Source organism: Parasteatoda tepidariorum, chromosome 9, assembly GCF_043381705.1.
Source record: "Parasteatoda tepidariorum isolate YZ-2023 chromosome 9, CAS_Ptep_4.0, whole genome shotgun sequence".
NCBI classification, from domain to species: domain Eukaryota; kingdom Metazoa; phylum Arthropoda; class Arachnida; order Araneae; family Theridiidae; genus Parasteatoda; species Parasteatoda tepidariorum.
The window spans coordinates 24,202,845-24,228,796 of NC_092212.1; the positions used below are offsets into that span (position 1 = coordinate 24,202,845).

The 25,952-nt window shown below is 27.0% G+C and overlaps 1 protein-coding gene across 1 annotated transcript; it reads left to right on the forward strand.

Moving 5' to 3' along the window:
* Positions 1 to 3: 3 nt before the first annotated feature.
* LOC107443209 (Fas associated factor casp) lies at positions 4 to 25,073 on the forward strand. The gene is made up of 18 exons (XM_016057003.4): positions 4 to 205; positions 842 to 910; positions 2,051 to 2,309; positions 3,734 to 3,840; positions 5,047 to 5,126; positions 5,212 to 5,320; positions 6,753 to 6,839; positions 8,937 to 9,026; positions 9,423 to 9,540; positions 9,637 to 9,700; positions 12,210 to 12,288; positions 12,374 to 12,528; positions 13,942 to 14,078; positions 16,000 to 16,088; positions 17,138 to 17,218; positions 18,701 to 18,811; positions 21,489 to 21,704; positions 24,577 to 25,073. Exons 1-18 carry the CDS (start codon positions 167 to 169, stop codon positions 24,655 to 24,657), a joined length of 1,971 nt encoding a protein of 656 aa, XP_015912489.1. The 5' UTR covers positions 4 to 166; the 3' UTR covers positions 24,658 to 25,073.
* Positions 25,074 to 25,952: the final 879 nt, after the last annotated feature.

Consider the following 25,952-nt stretch of genomic DNA (forward strand, 5'->3'; position numbering starts at 1 on the left):
TCTATATTACTGATTTTCTATTTCGACAGTAGATGTCGCTAATCGCTAATAACAATTCTCCATGTCTTTCTCTGTTGTAATGCAGTCCAATGTATTGTGTACTGAAGATTACAAATTGTAATTAAAATCTGATTACAAATAAATTTCCTCCACTACACAAACTGCGATGGAAGAAAACAGAGAGCAAATTCTAGCTGATTTTCAAGTATGTTCATGTGTGTCTCGGTATAGAATTCTCAAAATACACTTTCACTTGAAAAACGTGACTGTTGTTTATATTTTGACAACTCATTTTAAATTTTTATTTGTTCATCTAAAGTTTTTCAAACTGTCTGATGTTTCTTTTTAATATTTAAAATTTAATTAATCTAATCCATTTCACATTTAGTTTTGACATTTTAATGTTCAGAAGTGTTTTTTATTATTTATTTGTTATGTAAGCATCTAAAATTTCACTCCTTTATTATATAAACAAGAACACAAAAGCTTTTAATTAAACTTTCTTTTAAAATATTTTTAAACTTCTAGTTTTGATTTTGTGTCATTTTTATTTACTTTTTTTGGATATTTCTTTATTTTATTCTTTAAATACATCGATTGATACTAAACTGTCTGAAAGAAAATATATTTCATATTTTTATGCATTTTTTAAAAGCAAAGATATTTATAAATGGATATATGTGCTGTGTGTAATTTTGTAATTATTAATATCCATAGATAATGAACTGAATTTTTTTTTTTTTTTTAAATATATTTTTCAAGTGTATCTGATTTATTATGAAATTTAATGTATAGTAGTAAAAAAAGAATTCCATATTGGTAAACTTAATTTTTTCCACAGTCATGCACAGGAATTGATGATTTAGGAGAATGTATAATGCACCTGGAGGCTTCTAATTGGGATTTATTGGTATGTATATTTCACATTTGTTTTTAATGCCATTGAACTTGGTTAGTATATGCCCAGATTAAATGAGAACCCATCTTAAATAAAGAAACTTTTTACAAATGATTACTTTATTATTAAAAAGACTACATTAAACTGCGTAGTTGTTATGAGTATAATTTAGATTAAGCTAGAAAATTTTCATAAACTTTTTTTAAAAGCAACTTCATCTTCAAAAGATATTCTAAGAAATTTCATTTTCTAAAAACACTCCTATGGTTCAGTTTGTTCAAAGTTGAATGTAAATTACCGATAAAAAGCTCTCTTTTTTTACCATTATGATTATGATAGTCAATTTCTCTGATAATATTCAGTTAGATAAATACAATTTTTTTTAAAAAAAGTAATGAAAATTGTTACCAATTTTCTGTGTCTTTGAAATGCATTTATGTAATTTTAAACTGTTATCTACTGCCTGTCAATTGTAAGTGACAAGTATGATCTAATTTGTACCTGAGGTTATATGTCTATTGAAATTCCCTTCTCTTAAAAATAGAAAACAAATACTAATACTTTTTTATAAGTACAGTTTACTTTTATATTTTTAGTTCTTACTAAAACTTATAAAGAAAAAAAAATTGAAATGTAATCCAAAATCAATATTGAGCTGTATATTTAAACTTAATTTTTTATGAAAAATAAATTATTTATTTAAAAATACTGAAGTCACTTCTATCCGAGTATTAAATTGATATAAATATTTATGCAACAGTAAAACTTTACTACAGGGCTCTCTTATTATTTTTGTTGTTGCAGAAACAGCGAAAATGACTTTAACGTGAAATCTTCTAATAATAATAGGAAATTGTGATAAAAGTAATAGGGAAATGAAAGATTTTATTACAGTAAAATCACTCCAGGTTATAGAGCTCAATTGAAGGGGTACCCTATTCTTGGTATTTTGTTTTAATATCTGTTAACAATGTTAAATTGTGTTAAGTGACAGAAGGCTTAGAAAAATTGGAAAAGATCATGTTTGATGATGGTTACACGTTCTAAAGTCATTAAGTGTTGTCATTAGTTCTTGTATAATTTTTTTAACTCCTCCTGACTTAATAATTATTTCTATATATTTTATCAAATTTTCTTTGATATTTTCTTTAGAATGCAGTCAACAGTGTGTTACTTGATCCGCAAGTTCTTTCATTTGAAAGAGATATTGAAGTTCCCATGGAATTTTCTGTTAGTGGTAACAGTGTTGGTAGGGAACAAAATACAATCAATCAAAGCATTGCTGCTCCTGGTAATTTACTATCCATGCCAACCTCTGATGAATTGCAGTTGGTATCTCGACTGCTGAATTTTTCTGTCCAATATAAAGAAAATGTGGTTCCTTTAGAAGTTCCCGACTCTGAGACTGTTGGTATGTTCATACTTTTTTGGACCCATATATTATTAATGCTAATATTTAAAATGTATTTTCATGTCATATTTTATTTTTTTCTTTATCTTCCAAGGTTTTCAAGATGTGTTATTCGTTCATTTATTCTTGGTTGTTCCACACAGCTTAAGGGTTTTTAATTTGTTGATTTATTATAAGTCTTCAGGTTTTTGATTTTTTTGCAGAAAAAAACTATTTATTCCGGGATAAACTAGAGAAAGTGGAAGTAATTCTAAACTTATGAATAAAAATTTACCTTCACAAATTCTTAGGTCTATTTCGTGATCTTAAAGATTATATAAAAATATCTATTTAAAAGTACCTTAAACATAATCTCTAAAAGTTGCTTTGAGTACTCATTCTTAGCTGTATTTGATTATGAAAATTCCTTTGAAATTAGTTTGTGATCTTCATAAATTCTTAGGATTCTTGTTTTCATTATCTTAAAGATTATATAAAAATATCTATTTAAAAGTACCTTAGCATAAGTTCTAATAGTTGCTTCATTGAAACCGTCATTGCTTTGATTTTTGAAAGAAATTCATAAATTTTTTTTTTCCAATTGTTGCTTAGTTTTCACTTATTTAAAAATGATGTATTAAATTGCTTAGAAATTGATACTAATAATTGAATTAAATTTCAATTAAAAGCTGTTTAAATAAATTGTTTTAATGTTCGGTATTTATTTATTCCAAAGGAATTTCTTCCAGTTGATTTGGAAAAAATCTGTTTCTTTCGGAGAAATGATTTTTTTTTGTAGATTTTCAAATAATGAAGTAAATTTTTAAAGTTCTATTTAAAACGGAACAAGGCACAGAAAGGAACATCTGTCTTAAAATATTAAAATTTTGAATTTAGTTTTTTAATGTCTTAAGGGTTTATTTTCAAAATATGTATCGAAGCACCTAAGAACTTTTCTCTTTATATTTTTGCACCATACTAATATTTACTTTGGTACCTGGAGTAAGACATTTGTGTTTTAATTATAATAGCAGGTTTTACTGCATTCAAACAATCATCATTTTCTAAAAATCATACTTTTCTCGTAGTTGTTAGTTGATTTACTGCTGGTATACTGTTGTGTTTTAATTACGTGATAAATACTCAACTATCTTGTTTCAAAAATTAATTTATTTCATTGTTTTTTTATCATAAAGAACTAAGAATGAAGGATTAGATAATTACATGTTTTTCTTTTTAATTTGCCCCTATTTCTGAAAGAACTTTTCATTTTTTACTCACAAATGCAAGTAAAAAGAATTTGCTTTAAAAATATATTTATTTTATATACTATGTTAATTTAAAATTCTCTATAAGTAACAAGTTTTAATAAGTAATTTTCCTTTTACCAAATTTAATTTGTTTGAATTTATTTTCTATTTCTGATACGTTTATTCTTTTTCCAGCTGCTATAAAGTCAGCTTTACATGCTGAATTAGGAGTTCCTCCATGTAGACAACAACTTTCAGGTTGGAGGCACATGACAGGTTTCACTGATCTCATTACAGATGATGTAAGTATCTAAGCATTCCATTTACCTTGAATATACACTGCCAACTATTGCAGATTGTTCATAATACTTCATTTTTATATTCTAAGTGGTAATACAATCTATAAATTTTAATTTAATTACTGAATTTTTAAATTTGTTTAAAATGTTTTTGATCATCACTACACATAAATGAATAAATTATATATATAAATTCTAGTTAGCTAGTTAATCAAATAATAGTAGGTTTATGTCCTGGCAAATTATTAAGATTATTTTTATTTACATTTATAGTTCAATTATCTTATTTTTACCTACAGTTGTAGTTCAATTATCTTTTTCACTGTCACTTAGAATAGGCATCCTCTGTTGGATTAAAAGTTGCCAGTTCTGATTATGTATTAGCAGGGTGCGTAGCGTTTTTAAAAAGTTCTTAAAGGTGCTTATTTTTGATTTTAGTTTTTTAAAAGCCTTTAAGGGTGCTCTATTCCATGGGTGTTTTTAAAAAGTGCTTAATTTTCCCTTTTCCAAAATGTGATTTTTTTTTTTACCGTGTTGATTTTTGCTACAAATTATGCAAAAAGACATTGTCCTATTCAACGTTTTCACAATTAATTCAACCCCAATCTATTTCGGAATATCGTCAGTCTGTAGTGTATGAAAACACTATTTGTTTTACATGTTTGATGAAATACTTTGCGGGTCTGCACTTGTGTATACTGAGCTAAATTCAGAAATAAAGTTTTTTGATTCTCAATTTCAATGAGATTCTCAATTTCAGATTTCATTTTCCACCCTCTGTGATAGAATCGAAAAATCTCTCGAATTTTTGCTGATTACGGGGACCAACTAAACATTGTCAATTTTTTTTCTCTATTAGCGATAGAAAATTAAATTTTTCTTGTTAATTTAATTGTTTGTGATGCACCATCGTCTTTGTCGCTGTAAATAAAACCGGATAAAACCATCAATTGTCAAAAACTTGACAACCATGACTAATTATGATATTTTTAGAGTGCTTAAAAATATTTTTTGAGTGCTTAAAAGGTGCTTATTTTTTGTTGAAAAATTTGACTACGCATACTGATTAAACTTCTATGTTTAATATTATATCTTTTCAAATCTTGTATTCAATGCAACACAAAGGAGTGAGAAGTAAAAAAAAAAAAAAAAATCAGGATTTTTGGTGGTCATGTTTTTTTTCTTTCAAATGTTACTGTTTCATTCCAGACTGTTCTTTCAACAATGCATTTACCTCAACGTTCAAACTTGTTCCTCCTTGCTCCTGATCACTCGGTAACTGTTGATCCGTATGTATCTTATCTTTTTCTAATTTATCAACATTAGCTATATATTTTTTATTTTCTAAATATTGATGTATTATTTTTAAAATAGATCTAGCCTTGGTAATCGTTTAAGTGCTGATTATCGACTTCACATTATTGATACAACAAATAATAAAGAATATGATTTACACTTTCCGGGATCAAAATCTGTTTTAGAGGTGAGCCACCACTTTTTCATTTTACTATTCCAATTCAAAATTTTTTTTTTCATTTGCTTTCCAAGATTAGCTATCACTAAGAGAAATTTAATGTTATTTGGTAAAATTTTGTGCTAAAATATGAAAATATAAAGCCATAATTATACTGTATTAATAGTAGGATTGGAATTGGGCCAAATGCTGCTCTTCAATGATCAATATACAACTCCAATCTTTCCAGCACACAAGAAAATAAAATTCTATGAAAAAATAAAGATGTAACGAATATTCGCCCACTAACAGGGTATTCTGCGCTTTAGGCGAATATTCTGTGGGTCGAATAATTGGTCAAATATTCGTCAAAGTATTTGGAAAAGTATTTTTCGACTGAGTTCTTATTGGGGGAGGGGGGACTTTAATAGATTTGATAAAGGATAATCAAAAATCGTATTTTTTACTATACATTATTAGATATTGTTTTTATACATATTTGTTAAGTTCTAAAACTTGTTAATATTTGCTATGAAATATAAATGGAAAACCGAAATTTAAAGAATTGAAACTGAATTACTTTATACTGAACTGTGAGTTTTGAATTAGTGATTCTTTTTCTTATCAGGCAAGTCAATTTCGTCTTTTTTTTTCAACACTTTATATTTTAAAAATTGAGAAATTTTTTATCTATTATTTGTTTTATTTTTGTTTGTTTTTCTGTAGAAGATAGGGATAACTATAGTGCAGCATTTTGACGAAGCATTTTTAATAGACTTCATTCTTTTGTTGTCACTTTTTTACTGTGCGGTAAGACAGATAACTGGTAGCATAAAAACTGTGATTCTCAGCTTAACTATCGCGAAACTATTAAACAAAAAAGCTGAAAGATGTTTAAAGCAAGTGCCTTTCAAGAGTTTTTTTTTAACAATTTGAGATGTAAGTAATTTATACACAGAAAAAATTTAAAAAATTTGATTTTATAGAAGAGTAAAATAGAAAACTTATTATAGTTTGATTTAATTCAAGGAAACAAATTAGGAATAAGTTGGAAACATTTTTTATTTCAAGACGACAAGATGAAAGTTTTCACAACTATAGGTGAGGTATAAATTTAGGTATAATATATGTCTCCAGTCAATTATTTCTGAAGCAGATAATGCATTAGAGTAGTGCTAATTTAATGCCTGCTTACCTGATATAAAAATGCTAGTGCACAATTTTGAAATCATTTATTTGACATTAAAAGCTGATTATCTTTTCAAGCTAATTATTGTAGAAAGGAATCAAAACACACAAGAAGGAATTGAAATTAAGTATGAAATAAAATCTTATATTCAGATCTGTTTCTGATTGTAAATACTAAATTTTTTCAAAGTTAGGATGAATGAAATTATTTTCAACTTTGCTATCTATTAGGTTTTCAATTATCTATTAGTTAATTGATTTTTTAAAATTATAGATAAAACAAGGTCTGAGAGATGTTACAAACATTCCAGTTCGACATCAGCGTTGGGTTGGATGGCCAGACTCAGTAAAAGATGAAAATGTTAGTAGTATTTTTTATTACATACTTTTTATTGCATCCAGCCAGTTTTAGTAAGTTTTTAATCATTATATATTTTAATTTTTTTATTTATTTATTTTTTTAATTATGAAATATCTACTAACTTCATGTGATAGACCATTATTTTTCATATTTGTATTATCTGGATATGTTGTTAATGTATTTATGCATTTCAGCTTTAATTATCATTCTAAACTCATTGAGGCTTAATTATTATTTTTTTTCTTTAAAGACATGTAGTTGAATTTTTGCTAGTAAGAGAATTTTCTAATTATTTTTAATTTTTATTTGTTGTATTCTTTGTTTTTTGGCACATGTTTAAAAAAGTCTTTATGCTTAAGATTTTGTAGGATATTTCATTGTCAAGAATGCCCTTTGAAAATTAATCCCAAATGAGTATAATTATAACTTTTGTTTATCTTAATTATTCAAAAGACTCAAAATTAAGTTTCTTTTCTTTCTTTAAAGGCTGGTGAAATCGGAGGCATTTTAAGCCCCTTTTTAATTTTCTATTCTATAATTCCTTAATTTTTTTTTCAATAATTGTACCATATTTTTTGTTATTCAAAGAAGTATCATTACAGTGAAAATATTTAAAAGCTTTGAACTTATGCACTTTACAATTTGTTTAGATTTTTATTTTGTTATCTTAATTATTTATGCATAATGATATTTTTAGAATAATAAGAAATATCGTCAGTAATTCAGATTAGGAAAGGTTAATTGTAGAAAAAAAATTATTTTGAAGAAATATCAATGGAATTATGAATCATTTTGCTGTGTGAGTTATAATTTAATATGTGTTTACATAATATTGATAATGTAAATTTATATTAACCTTAAGTAAAAAATTATTGCTTAATTGAACTGCTTTGAATCGAATGATGATTAATTACATCATTTTTATCATCATGTATTAGAAAAATATGAGTGCCTGTGATATTTTAATAAAAACAAGTGTAGTCTGTAATGGTTCTAATTCCGTCATTCACAGGGTTGTTTTAATTTTATCCAACCTGAAAAAAAACCTGGTAGGTTTTTTCGTAATAGCATTTTACTATTAACAAATTAAATCTAGGTAATAAGTTTATGATAGAATAAAATACAAACTGCATACATTGAAATATTTATAATTCTATATTTTTTCTGCTTTAAAAATTTTAATTGATGTTTAATTAATTTTGTGCTTTAAATTTGTTAACTAATATTACAAAGTGAAACAATTGTTCTAAGGTATTCTCAAAAAAATTTGAGCTACTGATTCACAATACAATTGAAATTACTGTTATATTTTTCTTTTCTTGGCTTTATTACCTACAGTTACAGATGATTATATAGCACTTTTCACCTTTTAGTTGATGAAATACTTCTACAATGCTTGTTCTGATGTATGTTGATGTAGTACTAGAGCTTATTCTAGAACCTCTCTTTCATTGCACATCTCATAGGACAAAATACAGTTTGATTAATAATGCAATGCACCATTTCATGAATGCATTTTTCATGTTAAAAATTTACTTTGAAAATTGCTGCTTTTAATTTGAATTTACATAAGTAATTTATCTCTTCACTTAAATATAGTTGTTTTTCATAATTATAAAGCAGAATTGGTTAATCCTACAAAGGTAGTTGAATCCTATTACTGTATTTTAAAATATTATTGCTAATTTATCATTGTAAATGACATTGATAATAAAATGTATTAATAATTATGGTCATTAAGGATTTAATTATGAATTAAGTTAATGGTAATTATTAATGCAGCAAGACTTACTCTAAGATAATAAGGAATAATTAAAAAAATGATGAAAAACTCAAGTTTGAAAGAACCTAATTAATCCTTGAAACATCGCAATTAAGTACTGAAAAAAAAAACCTAAAAACCCAGTGGGTTGTGTTTTTTACACATCTGGGCATTCTGAAAACTTATGACGAAAAAAGCTGTGCAGAGTGAAAGTTAACATTTGCAATAGTTTTTCTTAAAACAATTTCGGCATTATATTCTTTCTTTGATCATAGATTTTTTTTTAAACATTTGCGTTTAAGTAATTCTTTTTTTTTCCTTCTTGATTATTGAAGACTAAACTTGCTGACATGGACCTTCCTGATGCTACGTTAGAACTAATTCTTTGTCGTGAAGAGGTTCCTAAAACAAATTCTAAGAAACAGGTAAAAGTTTCATTTTGATTTATTTATATCCACCTATAGCTTTCTTTCATTCATGAAATTTGAATAATTTTTAGTGTTAGTTTTGATTACAAACTCAATTCTGAACAAGATGTTGTGAAAGGTCTGAAGTAATAAATAAATGAATTTTAATTATAATTCATAAATATGTGTCCATTCTAGAATGCAATTTGATTTTTTATTATATGTGCTTTGAATTAATGTATTCAAATTAATAATGAACACGTTAGAAATCTTTATCTCACTCATTGTATTATCATAAAACTGTTAAAAACTTTAAAGATGAATGTGCTATTGTATCAGTTTTAATAATTGAAAACTCTGTTTTACTTGGAAGTAATTTGCTTGTGTGTTGAGTGGGATTTATTTTTATTTTAGTTAGTTGTTGATCTTACTTCAAGTGAAAGTGAAAATGAATTTGAAGATGCTGCTGAATGTTTTGGGGTTGATGATGATATGTTTCAAGCTAGTTCTTCTAGAAAAATACAACCACTGAGTATGATATATATATATCCTCTTTAAAAGTTTTAGTAAAGTTTTTCAGTCGTAATATTTTACTAATTATTTTTTTTCTAAATCTATACCAAAATAGTGCCTGAAGAGGTTGAAGATGAAGTTCTAGCTCTGAGCAGTTTTGAAGCAGAATTTGAAAATAGGTATATAAGTTTATGGTGTTATTTATTAGTGGAAGAAGGGTAAAGTGGCATTTTTGGAAAGAAAAAAAAACATTTAGATTTATCGGGTAAAGTTCTTTTGGTCTAACGTAGCTGCACAACATTAATTTTGCTTTATCTTTTGATTCCAAAGATTTCTGTAAGAGATGGATTTAAGGGAACATCTCTGAGTGTAGAGAAAGATTGATCTAAGTATATTAGGCAATTAACAATTGACAAGTAACATTAAAAACATGTCTTTTGCATTGGAAATTGAAATGACAAAAATGTAAATGTTTTGAAACTAACAGCTGGAAGCTTGCAGACAAGAAATTAAAGCTATGCATACTCTCATTTCCTAGAGTCAACATATAAACTTTAAGATTCAAATTCTCTGAACTCAAATTCTCTGAAATGTTATATAGATCAGTGGTTTCCAACTGGCGGCCCTCAAAGCTTTTTTTTGTGGTCCGCGAACTAAAATATATTGTTATTTTTTTGTGGACAAATTTCGTAAAAAATCTATATGGGTTTAAAATACTTTTCTCATTAATAAAAACCTAATTTCTTCGTTTCTGTGAAATTTATCATACCAACGGTGCAAAAAAATTTATTTCTCAAGTTCTGCATCCAAGAAAATATTTATTCAAATACAAAAATAATCGTGTATGTTGCTCTTTTTTATTTAATTTTTTTGTATTTTGTGATTATAATTTAGCATGTGTGTATCAGAAATTTTCTCAAAGAAATTCTCCGATTTAACTTTTTGTAACCACTAATTTTGGACGAAAATACTTATATACACATTTGTAAATTTTAAATTTAAAATATAAATATCTATTCTCTGGTGGTTGCAGCAGACAAACCTCAATTTTGTCATTGAACATTTTGCGTGCTACTATGTAAGTTTTAATACCAACCTTTTTACAGTTTTATATCTTAACAATTAGATATCTGTTGCACATTAATTGTTTAATACGGGTGCAGATTAAAGTTATTGTAGCCCGAATTTTTTAATATGCAATTAAATATTTTTAAAAATCTACTTCTTATTTTAATTTGTAATTCAATACTTTTGTTTTGTACAACTTGGTGAAAATCTGACAGTAATATTTGATGTTCCTTCAAGCATAAAAGAGTCCTACATAAAATTTTGATAAAGTTGCGGCCCCCGCCATTTGACTTGTGTTTTTAATTGTGGCCCCCGGCCTCATGTAAGTTGGAAGCCCCTGATATAGATCATTATCCATTTGGTTTTTCCATATAATGTCATTTACAAACACGTGAAAAATTAGTTTTATGTAGTTCTTAGTTTTTAAGTTGCATCTAAGCATAATACTCATTTTCATTATGAAATGCTTGTTATGTATTGTTAGGCTTATAAAATCTAGCCTGAACTGGTGAGCTACATGCATTATTAATGTCATTTAAAAACAAGTGAAAAAAGTTTGTTTTATGCAGTTGTTTGTTTTTAAGTTGATTCTAAGAATAATGTTCAATTTTCTTATACATTGTTTGTTACATATTGTTAGGATTATAACATCTAGCTTGAACTGGGGAGCTACATATAGTATTGAAAACTGTCTATTTTTAAGTTGAATCTAAGAATAATACTCATTTTCATTATGAATTGCTTATTATGTATTGCTTATTATGTATTGTTAGGTTTGTAAATTATATCTATTTGAAATGGTTTCCATCGTTAAACACAAGCATGGTTAGAAACTAAGAACATTTAGTTGTTAGTTCATTGGTAAACTAAAAAGTCTCACTGTTATGTACCCACTATCAGTTGCTTATTTATATGTCTCTTCTATTCTTATTACAATAGGTTGTATTTTTTAAATTTTTTTTCATCAATTTTTCACTACCTACCCGTGTTATACTGTCCTACATTAATGAAGCAACTGTTAATCAAGTTAAGGTTTCAAAAAANTTAATTAAAAAAAAAAAAAAAAAAAACATTTTTCCAAAAAGTTCATTCTTGAAGAAAAATAAAGAAGAAAGGTGCAGTTTGCAAAAATCAAAACATTAAGTTGGTATTAAGAAATTCATTGCTGTTCCACTGAAGATTTTGACTTTTATTTTAACCTTTACCTTTGCATAGAAACTGGCAATTTTCTTAGAACCTAGTAATCAAGCTTCTCTTCTGAAATTGGGGGGAGGATATGTTGTAATTTCTCCCTTCCTATTTTGATTGGTGCAGGAATCCGAAACATCCCACCATTTGTTTGCACTATGTTGACTGTGATCTATCAATTGTTGAGATAATTAGTTATTATTACAAGGCGGGCCGTGTCCATAAACCACTGTTAATTTCGAGTACTGCGCAAATATTCATGAAGTTTTTCATTTACCATCCCTTTGAATTAAATGGAGACCATCTCCAGGCTTTAAGTGTTAAAAATGACCACATTGAAAAGCAATAGTTCTCTGTCAGAAAAATCTGAAAATTATTCTTTGATTTTTTTTCAAGCATTTATTTATTTGTAACATCTTCCTTTTATTATAGATATGGTACTTGCCATCCCTCTTTTCAAGGTACTTTAGCAGAAGCACTCCAAGTGTCTTGTTACAAACCTGCTAAAGAGGTACTATACTAAAATATTTTTTGAACAAAAAATTTTAAGTACTTGAATATTTTACTCAGTATCACTGTATTTTGTTTTCATATAGAGGAGACCATTAGCTATATACCTCCACCATGATGCTAGTGTTTTAACAAATGTTTTCTGCACTCAACTTTTATGTACTGAAACTGTAGTCAGTTACTTGACTTTAAATTTTGTTACATGGGCATGGGACCTTAGTTTTGAATCCAACAAAACATTGTAAGTATAAGTTATAAGTGTTATATTGCAACTCTTTTTCAGATAAAAATATATTAATTGTGCTTTTTTTTACTGTTTTTTTCTTCATTTAAATTAAAAGTGAAGAATTATGTTTGAATTCCCTATATTGTAAAAATAAGTCAGCTGTCTGTATTTTTTTATATTTATATTTTCGTACATGCGTCGAGTTTTGTAAACTGGTTATACCTAAAAAATGTAATCTAAAATCTTGTTTATCCAAAACAAGGTTTTAGATTGTGGCTTTTTAAAAAAAATTTTAAATTTGTCCTTTAAGGGATTAAGGAATCCCTGAAATAACTTTTAATGGCAAACATTTGAATTTTTACAGTTCTCAAAATGGATGTGATAAGAATAAAATTACATTGTGTACGTAACTCTGAACTTTTCTTTCTTTTTTTTCTTCTTTTTTTTTTCTCTTTGTATGAGCATTACCCATACAAATTGCTACTTCATTTTTTAATGTCTTATTTTTTAGTTTCAACCTACATTTTTTAATCATAAATTCAGCGTATTTCATTAATCTCTCCCTAACAGGTAAGTTAGAAATAAAATGCAAGGTAAAATTTTTTTTTTGTAATGAAATAGTTATACCTTCATGAATATAAAATCTAGGTCTACTAAATTAAAAATGTTTTGCTCATGATAAGGAAATACATGTTTAAAATGTAGACTGATTGTTAAATATTTTATAGCATAGCTTTTCCAAATATACTGGCCTTTTGAACACGTTGTGATTAAATCTTTATAAAAAAAATTGTCTGTAATTGTGCAATTTTAACAAATTTAAATTAATGAAAGCACTTGTTTTTATTTAAAAAATTTGTACTTAGATTCTTTTAGCAACTCTTTTTTTAAAGTTGTGTAGCTTTGACATCTTGCATGATTTTATCATAAAAAGTTGTCTGTTGACTTTCCTAAAAGTTTTATAGTCTATAGTTTAATATCTGGTATCATATCATCGTGGAAATTTGTTTGTTGAACAATTTTTTACTTTTCTTGAAAATTTTATTGTTTATACATTTTATTATCCAGTCATAGAAATTATAATGATAATTAATATATGACTCATGTGTTGTGATGCATGCAAAAATAAACAAAAAAGATAAGATTCAATACACTAGAAATTTTTAATTCAATTATTATTATACTTAACAATAATTCTACAGTATATGTGTAATTTGTTGTTGTATGAAATGGTACTTAAAAATTATGGCGAATCAGACTCATTTAAATTTTTTTAACTGCTAGAATTAGTAGAAAAGTGTACTTTATTTTAGTGCTGATTTAGTAATAATGATTTTGTTCTTTTTGTAACTGCTTTTTAAGTTATCTGATATAAATATTAGTAATTTAAGTTATTTAATTGTAATTAATATTTTAATTGTATTGTAGCTTGCTTGCGATTCTCTCTCAACATCTTGGAATGCCAGCAGCGAATACTGTGAAAAACTTAGCTCTAGATTCTTTACCTGCCCTCTTGATTATTTCAAAAGTGAGATCTTCTCCAGAAGTTCTAACTGTGATTCCAGGTAAATTTCAAAATTTTTTTTCTCATATTTTTCAATCATAAAAAATTGTATTATATTTATAGTTTAAAGCTGTCATAGTGCTATCTATGATATTCATTTTTTCCTTCTTATGCATATCTTTCTTTCTCTACAAGTTTTATTTTTTTGTCAATGTGGACCTAGATATTCAAGCATGGCTCGTTTATTTCTACTAAATGATAGAGCCTCAATGGATCATTTCTCAACCATTCATTGTAAACGATAGGTAAGAGAAAAATTACCAAAGTGGGTCGACATAAAATATCAAGTAATGGACTTAATGAATTTACTAGGAGTATAATAAATTTGCTAGGAGTATAAAATGTTTTATTTGAAAAAATTATATGCTCACTACTGCAAAAATATTTACAATGCAAAAGAAAGATGAATGCAGTATCACATTTATTTATTTAAAATATTTAGAAATTTTTTTTAGCATTTTTTTCCCCCTCAATCCAAAACTAATAATAAATTTTCGACGTTGGTTACAAATAGTTGTTTTGTTTATTTTCTGTAAGTTAGTGTGAATGTGGCGTCAAAGCCTTCTGCAGATGTTGATACTGGTTGTGGTTCCGTTTTGCGATCTTCATCAGTATATCTTGCAACTATACATTGAACTGATCATGTTTCACCATTTTCATCAATTGATAAGCATAAAATGTGATGTTTTAGACGTTTTCATCAAAGTGTAATATGATCCTCATTTTCTTCTTCATTAGCATCAGGAGTTACTATTTTTCTTCTCAAAACGAAATAATTTCTTTTTTTTAAAAAAAAAATTGTCTGCAGAATTTCTGAATAACAGGCATGAGAATCTACGAGTTACAAAAAACAATCTAAATGGATTTTAACATTATGGGAATAACATTTGTGAGTTGAGACCATTAAAACAGAACGATATATATGAGAAAATACAAGATGCAGAAACAATGGGTCAAGGTTCGACTGTATTAGTTTATATATATTTGCTATATTGAATTTTTTCAATTTTTATTGTTATAAAAAAAATCAAAATTTGGATTTATGTTGCTTTGATATTGTTAAGCTTAGGTATCATTTTTTTTTGTAATTTTGTCAGGTTAATCAATTAAAATTTGTGTTGATGTTAAAGCTAGATACAAAAGAATTATCAAAATATGTAGATGCAGAAACAATGATGCAGAAACAATGGGTCAAGGTTCGACTGTATTCGTTTATATATATTTGCTATATTGAATTTTTTTCAATTTTTATTCTTATGAAAAAAAATCAAAATTTGGATACATGTTACTTTGATATTGTTAAGGTTAGGTATCATTTTATGAAAATATGATATAATTTATGTACATCAAAATGCTTATAATGCAGCATCAAATTAAATAATATACATTGATCAAGTTTGAAATGATTATGGAATATTTTTCAATAATTTTTAATTAAGTTCTTTTACTGCAAACTCCTTTAGCTGAAGAGCAATAGTAATCAACTTTTAAAAATTACTTATCACATTTATTCATTTCAATTAACATAGACTCGCCTTAGTAAAATTAAATTCCAGGTTAAAACGATTTTTTATTGCACAATTTACTATTTTTCATTTGGTTATAATTAAACTATATATGTTTATGTAAATAATTAAAACTTTGGTTATTTAAGAGATTTTTCTCTTAAACAAACTTGGTCTTTTAAAGAAAAGATAAAAATGATTTAAATCATTGTTTAAATTGACATTTGTTTAAACCAGTCAACCCTGACGACATAAGATGAAAATTTATTATGAGAATTTATTTAAAATCTTCTCTTCCGCCGCCTCATTCTCAATATTAATTAATTTTTACTCATCTTTTTTTTTAAAGAGATTTATTCATATCACTTATGAAAATTTATCTTTGACAAATTATGCTTGACAAAGTATCTTTTAAAGGAAATGTTGGCTTAGATGACCTTATGACTCGCCTAATCCATGCTGTAGAAGTGTTTAACAGTGAGGTACAATCAGAAATTTTTGAAGAAGTAAGTGTTGATAATTATAATTCCCACAATTTTTGATTTTTTTAATTGAAAGGAAAATTGATTTTAATTTGTCTCAGTAATTTTAATGTGTGGAAAGTTCTCTCATATTTTGTTTTTTCACTGGTATCTAATATGACTGAAAATAATATGAATATAAATGTAAATAAGGTGAATATAAGGGGAATTAAATATAAACAATATGAGTAATAAATGCCTTATTTGAAAATTTATTGTCAGTTGAAATTTACATTATTTTTCCAATTAGCTAGAGTGTTGAAATTTAAATTGGAGTTACGTATCTCAAGTGATGACAATGTAATTTTCAATTAACTGGATAGAGCTCTGTGTTAAAGGATGATAAAAGTTTTACCAAATCTATTTCTTTGCCCAAATTTTATGAAAATTTGATTTGTTGGAAGCATTAAATTTTTTTTCTTACAAAAAGTTAAATGAAAATGTTTTAATTGTTTGCTTTTCTTTTAAAGAGTGTTCATACAATTATAACCTTATTTAAAAATCCCACCTTTTTCCCCTCATTTCTTAGAACTATAAAAGTTTACAAATGAATCAAATTAAGAAATGTTTCTTTTTTCTTCTTTTTGTTTGTTTTAAAAATTTATTTATTTGCTTTTGGGCTATGCAAGCAAGTAAATAAAAATAAAAAATCCTTTTTTTCTTCTTTTCTTTTTTAACAAAATTAAATTAAATTTTATAGAGAAATTAATTTGATCCCAACATCTATTTATTTATAATTCTCTACAAATCTTATTAGTTTAAAACTTAAGAAATGTAAGTCTGAGAATTTTTCTATAGAAATGGTATCATTTTTTATTCTTAGTTAATAATTTGTATTCTAAAAGCGCTAATAAAAAATGAACACCATTTAAGTTAAAAATAATGGAGGTATTTTAAATTAAACATAGCTCGATTTTGAGGACAAACAATAATACTATAAAGCTATTAAAATGGAAAGGTAAAATTCTATTCTGTTTCATATTTTTTTTCCTAAATTTTGTACTTTTAATGATTGAGAAAACATGTATTTTCAGGAAGCCAGAGAGGCACGGGAGAAAGTAAAACGAGAGCAAGATGCTGCTTATGAAGCTTCTCTCCTAGCTGACAGAGCAAAAGTAAATTTATAATAAGTTTGCTTAATAAAATAATTTAATTCAGAAATTTTAATGATGAAATACATAATTGTTACAATTTATTGTTGGTTAATTATATTGTTGCTAATAGCCTAAGACAAACAATAATAAGGAGTAAAATTGGCATACTATTAATTTAAGGTAAGGCTGTGGTAATAAGTAATCCTAGTTCTTTCTAGAAGAACAAGAAAGAAGAAAGTCAACAGGTTGTAATAAAACTTTTCTTTTCATTTTTTTAAAGAAAAGAAGGAATTACTTAAAGTTGTTGAAATTAAAGTGTCTTCAATATGTTAAAGTGTCTTCAGTAATAATGTAAAATTGTTAATATTAGATTAATTTTAAAGCAAAAAAAGAGGGTGTTTAACGGGAACCTTAGAGTGCAAAAGATTAAATTGGAATAGATTTTTTTCTAACGTTACGAGACAGTATGATACTAGGAAGATCATTGGCTAAATTATTAGAATTTTTCAAAATACAAAATGATTCCCAGAAATCAAGTTCGGTAGATAAAGAGCAGTGTTAAAGGATTTTATCTGAACAAAACTCAAACCTATTATTGGAGTTCCAATTATGGAGGGAGATGGAATATCGACTAATATCCTGAATTTGTATCTTTCATTTCCTTTAAGTTGAAGTTAAAGGCTATGTTTAGTTTTTCCAATGTAAGCAAGGCCATATTGAAATTTGGGTATATACCCTAACTATTAATATCATCATTAGAGTCTTTAAGATTGGTGAAATTTAGTTTGTTTACAGGGGAGAAAACTGCTTTAAACTGAAATTTATTCAAAATCTTAGTAATTCAGTATTATCTGACTATCGCCTATTATCTGACTGATATTCAGATAATAAGGTGAAACAATCAAATTGTTAAAGATGAATTAGAGAATTTGGTGAATTGCTAAATTAATTTTAGATTGATGGAATCTATAATATTGGAAGGAAAACCATCATCTACATTAACAGCATTGTGCAAAATGCAATTGTACAGTGCTGTCATCTATTAGACAGCTGTAATTTGAGAAAACGTTATTATAAAATAAAAAAAACAATCTGCTCTGAGTAGGTTTGCATATTTGGTCTAAAGTATGGATCTAATTGGAATATTCGACCAAAGCATTTTTAATCCATATTTTAAAATTGCTGTAATTAAGTGATAAATGATATTACTTTATTCATTGAAAAGAAAAGTTTGTACTTTTTAAAAACAATAGAATATTCATAGATAATTTAGGAATTTTTTTTTTAATGTCTTGTTGCAGGTAAAATTTATTCTAAAAGCTCTAAGGTGACATATAAGACAAAATATGTGTTCTTTGTGCATGGAAAACTCCATTTACAGGAATAATTGAATCTCAAAATGTTGATTTCTCTTCAACTTTCCTATTTGTAGTTTCTTTTTATCTCTCATAGGAAAGACCTAATGTATAACTCTTATTTGTGTTAATTTAATTATTACTATAGGAGGAGGCTCGAAGACAAGAGTTTGAAGAAAAAATGAAACAAGAAGAAGAAGAACTAATGAAAAAAGAAGAATTAGAGTTAATGCGACAACATGAAGAAGCTGTTAAAGATGTAATGTCTTTTTTTTTTAACTTTAATTATTTTTAAATTTTAATTTTTAATTATTTAAATTATTTTTATCTTCAGACTTAGATAGTTAGAACTAACAACATTACAAAAGAGAAATTATAGGTTATCATGTAAATTCTACATGTTTTATGTATTCTGTTGATGAGACATTTTCATATTCATATCTATTATAACATTGGGTGGAGCAGTTGGTTTGTCATTGGCCTTCTGAGCCCAAGTCTGCGGGTTCGATCCCCGGCTCAGACACCTGATTTTCGGGATGCAGAAAATCCTCAGCGGCCGTGTCGTATTATTATGCGGCATGTAAAAGATCCCTAGGGTGCCTTATTGGCTCTTGGCATTTCCGGCAAAATTAAATTCCCAGTGCACTTTAGCATCCAAATAGAGTCTCGGTGCTGCCATCTAGTGTGCAGAAATTAGACGTCCAAATTAACAAGATCAACGGTATCTCACCCATTGTGGTGGTCCTGAAAGAATGGATACCACCTCTAGAGAACGCACTAGGTCTGTTCATTGGCAAGACCGATTGTGCAGCTCATTGGAAATAAAAATCTATTATAACATGTATCTGACTTCAAAAAGTAAATTTTTAAATGGTTTTAAATGCAGTGAAACTTTGTTATCTAACATTTGTTTTACTGAGAAGGCTACTCATAGGAAAATTATTTGTTACACTTCTCCTGTGATAAGAAAAAATCATTTTAAAAACCACTGTTATTTAGTCATTAGTTAGCCACTGTTATTAGTTACAAAAACCACTGTTATTAGTTAGAACCGATCTTAAAATTTCTTCTGCTTACTATAATTGATACAAATTTTTACTGCATTTTGCTTTGAAAACCAGGTAAATATTTTTGCTGAATAGTTTTTTTTATAGTTAACAGCAGCATCTATTAATGAATTTTATAATTGATTTTGTATCTTGGTGTGAATCAAATCTAATTTTCTAAGCAGAACACAGTAAATTATACATTTATATTTTCTGTGTGTTTTCTTTAACTGCATTTTAAAATTGCCAATCGCTTTTTGATCACTCAGTATCTAAAGCATTAAATTTTCTGACATTTTTGTTGTGTTAGGAAACTCTGATTGTAAAAATGTAATGAACTTTCTTCAACTATGTATTTATCATCACTCAAGAATTAAATTATTTAAAATGTATTTATCATATCTGTCAATTTGATCATTCTGAGTAAGTCATTTTTAATACCAATAAATCATTCATCAATGTTCAAAATGTGAAAGTTGATTTCTATGTCTAGGGCTGTTGGTAAAAAGTATTTTTTTTCTCAGCGTGCTAATAAATTAGTTTAGTCATATCAAATCAAAAATCAATTAGTCATATCAAATCAAATTGAAAATTTTAAGCTTAAAATAAAGTGTATGTTGAATTTTATTCACGATTTTTTTCTACAGTCTCTCTATGTTATGTAAATATTGATTACCTTCCTTAAAAATCTATATTCCCTAAAATTAGTCTCACTTAATATTCGGGTGATAAGATTTTTTGTATTCTATGTCTAGGTTGGCTGTTCATTGTTAGTAACTAAATTTTTAAAAACTTTAAACTTTTAACATAGAATTTTTTTTTATACCAAATTGTTTTATCAATTTAATTTTATATCATTTCCATGTTCTACAAATGTGGTTTACCTTCATTAAAAATAGTTCCAAATCAAAGTTCCCTCTCTATTAATCTCTCTTAATATATGAACAAGTTTCTTTGTTTTCTAAGTCTGGGTTAGAATAACAAAGCTAAGCACTAAGAAATGAGAATCTTAATTCTGGATTGGCTGCTCAAAATCTGTGACTAAATTGATACCATAAAAATACTATTGAATTGTTGAACAATTTAAAGCTCACAAAGTTTATTTGATTCTTTTTTAATACCTAACTACTGAAACGATTAAAGTTCTACCCAAATTACTCTGACTTAAAATTGTGACTTGCATGTCAAAATAATTAAAGCCCATAAAACAAAACGAAAGAAAAGTTAAAAATAATTTTATGCTAAAAGTTGAAGGGTTATCCCATAATATTCATGTATGTGTTATGTTCTAAGCCATATTTGGACATATTTGTAAAATTTCAATTATTTTTAATGCAACTTAAATACCCAAAAAGTCACTGAAAATGAATTAAATTGAGTTCGATCCTCCAAGCATTGAGTCCCTGGGTAAAACTGAATAGATATTTTTTGACATGCACGATTTTCCCATTCAGTAACATTACAAAACTGTTTTGTGTGTGTGTATCTGAAAGTTCGGAAAAGGCTGGGACTAGCGCTCATAGGGTTAAAGTATCACCAAGTCCAATTTTTTTTCCGAAGAAAGATTAATCTTAAAGTAATTTTTTTTTTTAAAAAAAAGAGATCTATGTTTTCTACTCAAATGCAAACATAAAAAATATATTGCAAACATAAGAATTTTGTAATACAGTGGAAAGTCGCGTATCCGGAATCGGCGGGNCCGGAAAAGGGACGTCCGGATATGGGACGTTACACTGTATATTTTTTGCATAAGAATAAGACTTGGCTAATAAAATTCATGCCACTGGTTAAATAAATCAGAGAAATTTGATAAAATCAGTGAGAAAGTAGAAACCATGATAATTTTTTATTAAATACTCAAAATCTAATATATATTTTCGTTTTATTTAGGCTGTCAGAAGATCTTTAGCAGAACAACTACCTCCAGAACCACCTGCTAACACTTCCTCTAAAGTGAGTCATATAAGAGTCAGATTACCCAACGGGGAGACTCTGATTCGGAGTTTCACAGCTGACACACCCTTATCACTACTATTAACGTATATTGCCTCCCAAGGCTATCCCATTGCAGAGTACAAAGTGCTGGCTAGCTGGCCTCGCCGAGATGTAAGTTAACACTTTTGTTTGTTAAATTGAAGCTATTTTTAAAGTTAATGAGGTGAAAAATTCATTTTTCTGAATTCGAAAATTTTCTTCTTTTATAAAATGAAAATATGTTTCGACTAATTATTTAACATTTTAGATATTTTAACATCCTTCTTGTGATTCGACTGTTTCTATTGAAATTTATGTTCTGATAATGTATTTTTTAAAAAGTTCACGATTACAAAATGTTCTTAGTTAATTTGTTTCTTTTTATATCGTAAAAAAATAATTACTATTCCATGCTTCCTCATTGAGCAAAATATTGATATATGACCTCATTGAGCATATGGTTGTTAACAGACAAAGATATTCTAATCTTGAGGTTAATAAAACCTATGCAGGATTTACCTGTTAATTACTTATTTATCCTTTATTTAATTGCATTTACAAATAATATTTGTTTATCACGCCATCTTATTATTATTTTTAGTTATTTTTGCATTTTGATTTTCATTGTTTTTAAAAATAAAAGCTTAAAACCAAGGTTAAACACAGGATTTACTAATACCAGGACAAAATTCGTCCTGGTATTAGTAAATACCAGGTTCCCAAATCCCATTTTCATATTTTATAATCTTTTAGAGAAATACTTTTCAAAACTATGATTTACCTTTTATTCTTAAAATATCAATTGTAATAAACATTAAAATATTAATTTCCATTTTTTTAAACTTAAAACTGAATGCTTGCTTGTTTTCATTATTATTAATATGTACTGTGAAGAAATTCTTTACTAAAATTGTAGAATATTGCAAAAACACACATATGCATATAAAATATCCTCTGCAGTTTTAAAATTGAAAATCATTTCATTTCTTGAAATGAACATCAACTTCTTGTTGTGAACTGAACAATTCCAAGCTTTGAACAATTGCCCCCTGTTTCCCCCTTAAGTATGGCATATTTTAAAATTAAAAATGTTACTTCATATTAAGTAATTATGACATAGAATTATATTTACTTTATTGTGAGTAAAACTGTGTTACGTCAACTTAAGCAATTAAAAAACAACAAATACAAAATAGTTATTTAAGATTGTAATGCAGTATTAGAAACCTACTTTTTGTTCTGTTGTAAAATTATCTCTAAGGGGGAATACATTTTACAAGGTTTTATAATTAAGCTAAAATTTAAATATGAATAAAAAACACATTTGTGGTTGGAGTAGCAAAGTAACTGATTGAATGATTACGTTTTTATCCTAATAAAAAGTTAATCTGTAGAATAAAATCTCTGTCAATACAATTAAAAAGGTTGGTATGTTTTGCTTGAATATTTTTTTAAGTTGGATATAACACTCTATTTATAGTCAATTGGATTTGGTGAGCAAAGCAAGCAATGGAAAGAACTTTATAGTTCTTCTGGAAATATTTTTTATTTTTACACAATTGCACTTCTGCCTTTTATTAATTTCAAATAAATAAATGACAATCCATAAAATTAAAAAAATAAAAATTCTTACAAATAAATAAAAATCCGTACGAGTAAAAGATATATCACCTAAAAAAAATTTGTTATTCTATTCTGGCATGATTTCATTATTTTCAAGCTCTTATATAGATGTTAGAAATTATTTTTCAATGATTTTGCTTGTGATGTTATTTTTAATAGTATTTATAGAGGGGACAACTTTCCAAATTAACTATCAGTATTCTATAAACACAATAACACAAAAGTATATACAGTTAATATTTATAGAATGGTCACTGTTAGAGCAGGTTTTGGCTCGGGTTGGCAAGAGAAAGGGAATCCTTTTCTTCGGCTTATTGTTTAAGCACTAGAGTGAAGAGCAGCTACCCTCCCTGAAATACACTCTTCTTGTTTCCTTGGCAGCAGACTGCCTCAGACTTTGAGGCAAGGGGAGTTCTTATAGACCAACTACACTTAATTTTATATAGGTACATAATGTTAATAAAAATTATATATATAAATTTACTGTTAAGTTAAAAAAAAGTATTTAGATGAGTGCACTAAATTAAAAAACATGCAATACTGAAATTTTATATTCTATAATAAAATTATCTTGATTATGTGGAATCGATGTCCTAATCATAATATATTTGATATAAATTGGAACTAGCCCTTATTGCCTTTTTAAAATCCTGCTTTTAAACCACAAAAAATATTTGCTCCTAGCATTTCAGATTTGAGTTTATGCTCTTTGTGTTTCTAATAGGAATAAAGTTTAAGAATAGCTTGTTGGAAGGGGGAAAGATGAGATTTCTTGTTTTTTTTTCATTGCTTGTTTCAATCAAATTGTTTTTCTTTTTTATTTGCTGTTTTTAAAATTGTTAAAAGAGTAGAAAAAACTATCGTAGATTTGTTGTAAACCACAAAATTTCATAGCTCTTGGTTCTTAAAGAAGGAGGAAAGTTATTTTAAACAGATTATGAAAATTCTCAAACATCGTATTTTTTTTTCCAACTGGAAGACTGTAATCTAGACTGAAATCATAAACGTAATATGCTTGCATATTTTTTTATTGCTTGTTTCTATCAAATCATTTTTATTTTTGTTTTTAGAATTGTGTGAGAGGCAGGAAAAAATTATCGTACAACAACAAAATTTGCACTTGCAGTGGCAGCAAGCAACAAAATTTAATAACTCTTGGTTGTTAAGGGGGGAAGTAAATAATTTAAACTGATTATTAAGGAAATTCTCAAAAAGTGTAATTCTTATTACTCATCAATAAGACCTTAATCTCAACTATGGAATCGTAATAATTACGGACAAATCATAATAGTTTTTATTTCTCTATTATAATCATGTATATGATACAGTAAATTAGCAAATGTAATAAATCACTATTAATGTTTCTTTTTTCTTATTACAGCTCACCACACTAAATGAAAACGAAACATTAGAAGAGTTAAAACTATATCCAAAAGAAACACTAACACTGGAAGAGAGATGAACTAGTGCTCACTATAAACTAATTATTATAAGACGCTTATTTCTTACCTTAGAAAGAGCGTAATGACATCTAAGCCACCTGCTGCAAAGATAAAGTTTTTACTTGTGATGCCCATTCTAAAATAACTATACAAGCAATCTGATCTGCGAATTTTAGGAAATGAAGTAGATCACATTGATTTCCATAGAGGGAAAAAACTGTTTTGTTAAATTTTAATATTTATTTTTTAAAGTTTTATTCTTTTGATCAAAATTTGTTTATGCTTTTGTATCTATTTTTTTTGGCTGTATACAACAGCTGATACTAAATTATAAGGATTGTATGCATGTAGATATATATACATATTATATATATATAAGTCACATTTTACTATCTCACTTTGTAATATGTGTATAAAATATAAATAATGACTCAAATAGTGTCAATGTTTTATTAAGTTCTCTGACATTACAGACAAAAACAATACTTTTTTTCAAATCTATAAATAGATTTGAAGATTCCTGGATATGAGTTGATACTAATAAAATCAGCCATTTTTTAAATTCAAATCTGCGAGAATGGAATTATTATTATATCAGAACATGAAAATCATCTTTCAATAAAATCATTGCAGTTCTGTAAAATCAAATTTTCATAAGGCGTATGTTTTAAAAATGATAAAAACTGCTTTTTTTGCTTCAAAACAGCAGCAATTTTTGTTTTTCCCTTATATGCCCATTAAACATCCTTATAACATCCATCCTTGTATGTCCATTAAACCTTATTTGTCCAGTGAATTTTGCTTAAACGTTATGACAGGTCAAGTATCCCAAAAATTGCAAAGGGAACAGGAAAAATAAGTTATGACTTGTTCTTAGGAACGTACAATTCTCCAACACAGAAAAAAAAAAATTTTCTTTTTCCAAAATGAGATTTTTTCTTTGCCTTGTCGATTGTCGCCATAAATTTTTTTAAAGAAAATGTGGTTTTTCTCAGCATTCTGTTAAACGTTTGTAAAACTCATTGAGCCACAATCTGTTCCTGTTTAGCATAGTTTCATACCATACAAAAAGCACCAATCATTTTACACAATGGATTAATTACTTTCTGCCAGCCCGTGTACTCAGCTGGATTCATTAGATAGGATTATTGCACTCAAAGAGCAACCAACAATCATTACTACGAAATTTTCACTCCCCTTTGATTAATTTGATTTAACGAGAACTGAGATCTTTTAAAATTTTAGAGAGTTGAAATGTCTGAGAGACCATCTGCGAATTGTATAAAATATTTAAAGCTTTTTATTGTAGTCTGAT

What these genes read in the sequence shown, in the direction of transcription:
- LOC107443209 (XM_016057003.4), top strand. Translation starts at nt 167, where the DNA reads ATGGAAGAAAACAGAGAGCAAATTCTAGCTGATTTTCAA. An exon ending in TAGAAAAATACAACCACTGA is followed by an intron (nt 9,541 to 9,636) that starts GTATGATATATA and finishes ATACCAAAATAG; the next exon opens with TGCCTGAAGAGGTTGAAGAT. An exon ending in TTTGAATCCAACAAAACATT is followed by an intron (nt 12,529 to 13,941) that starts GTAAGTATAAGT and finishes ATTGTATTGTAG; the next exon opens with CTTGCTTGCGATTCTCTCTC.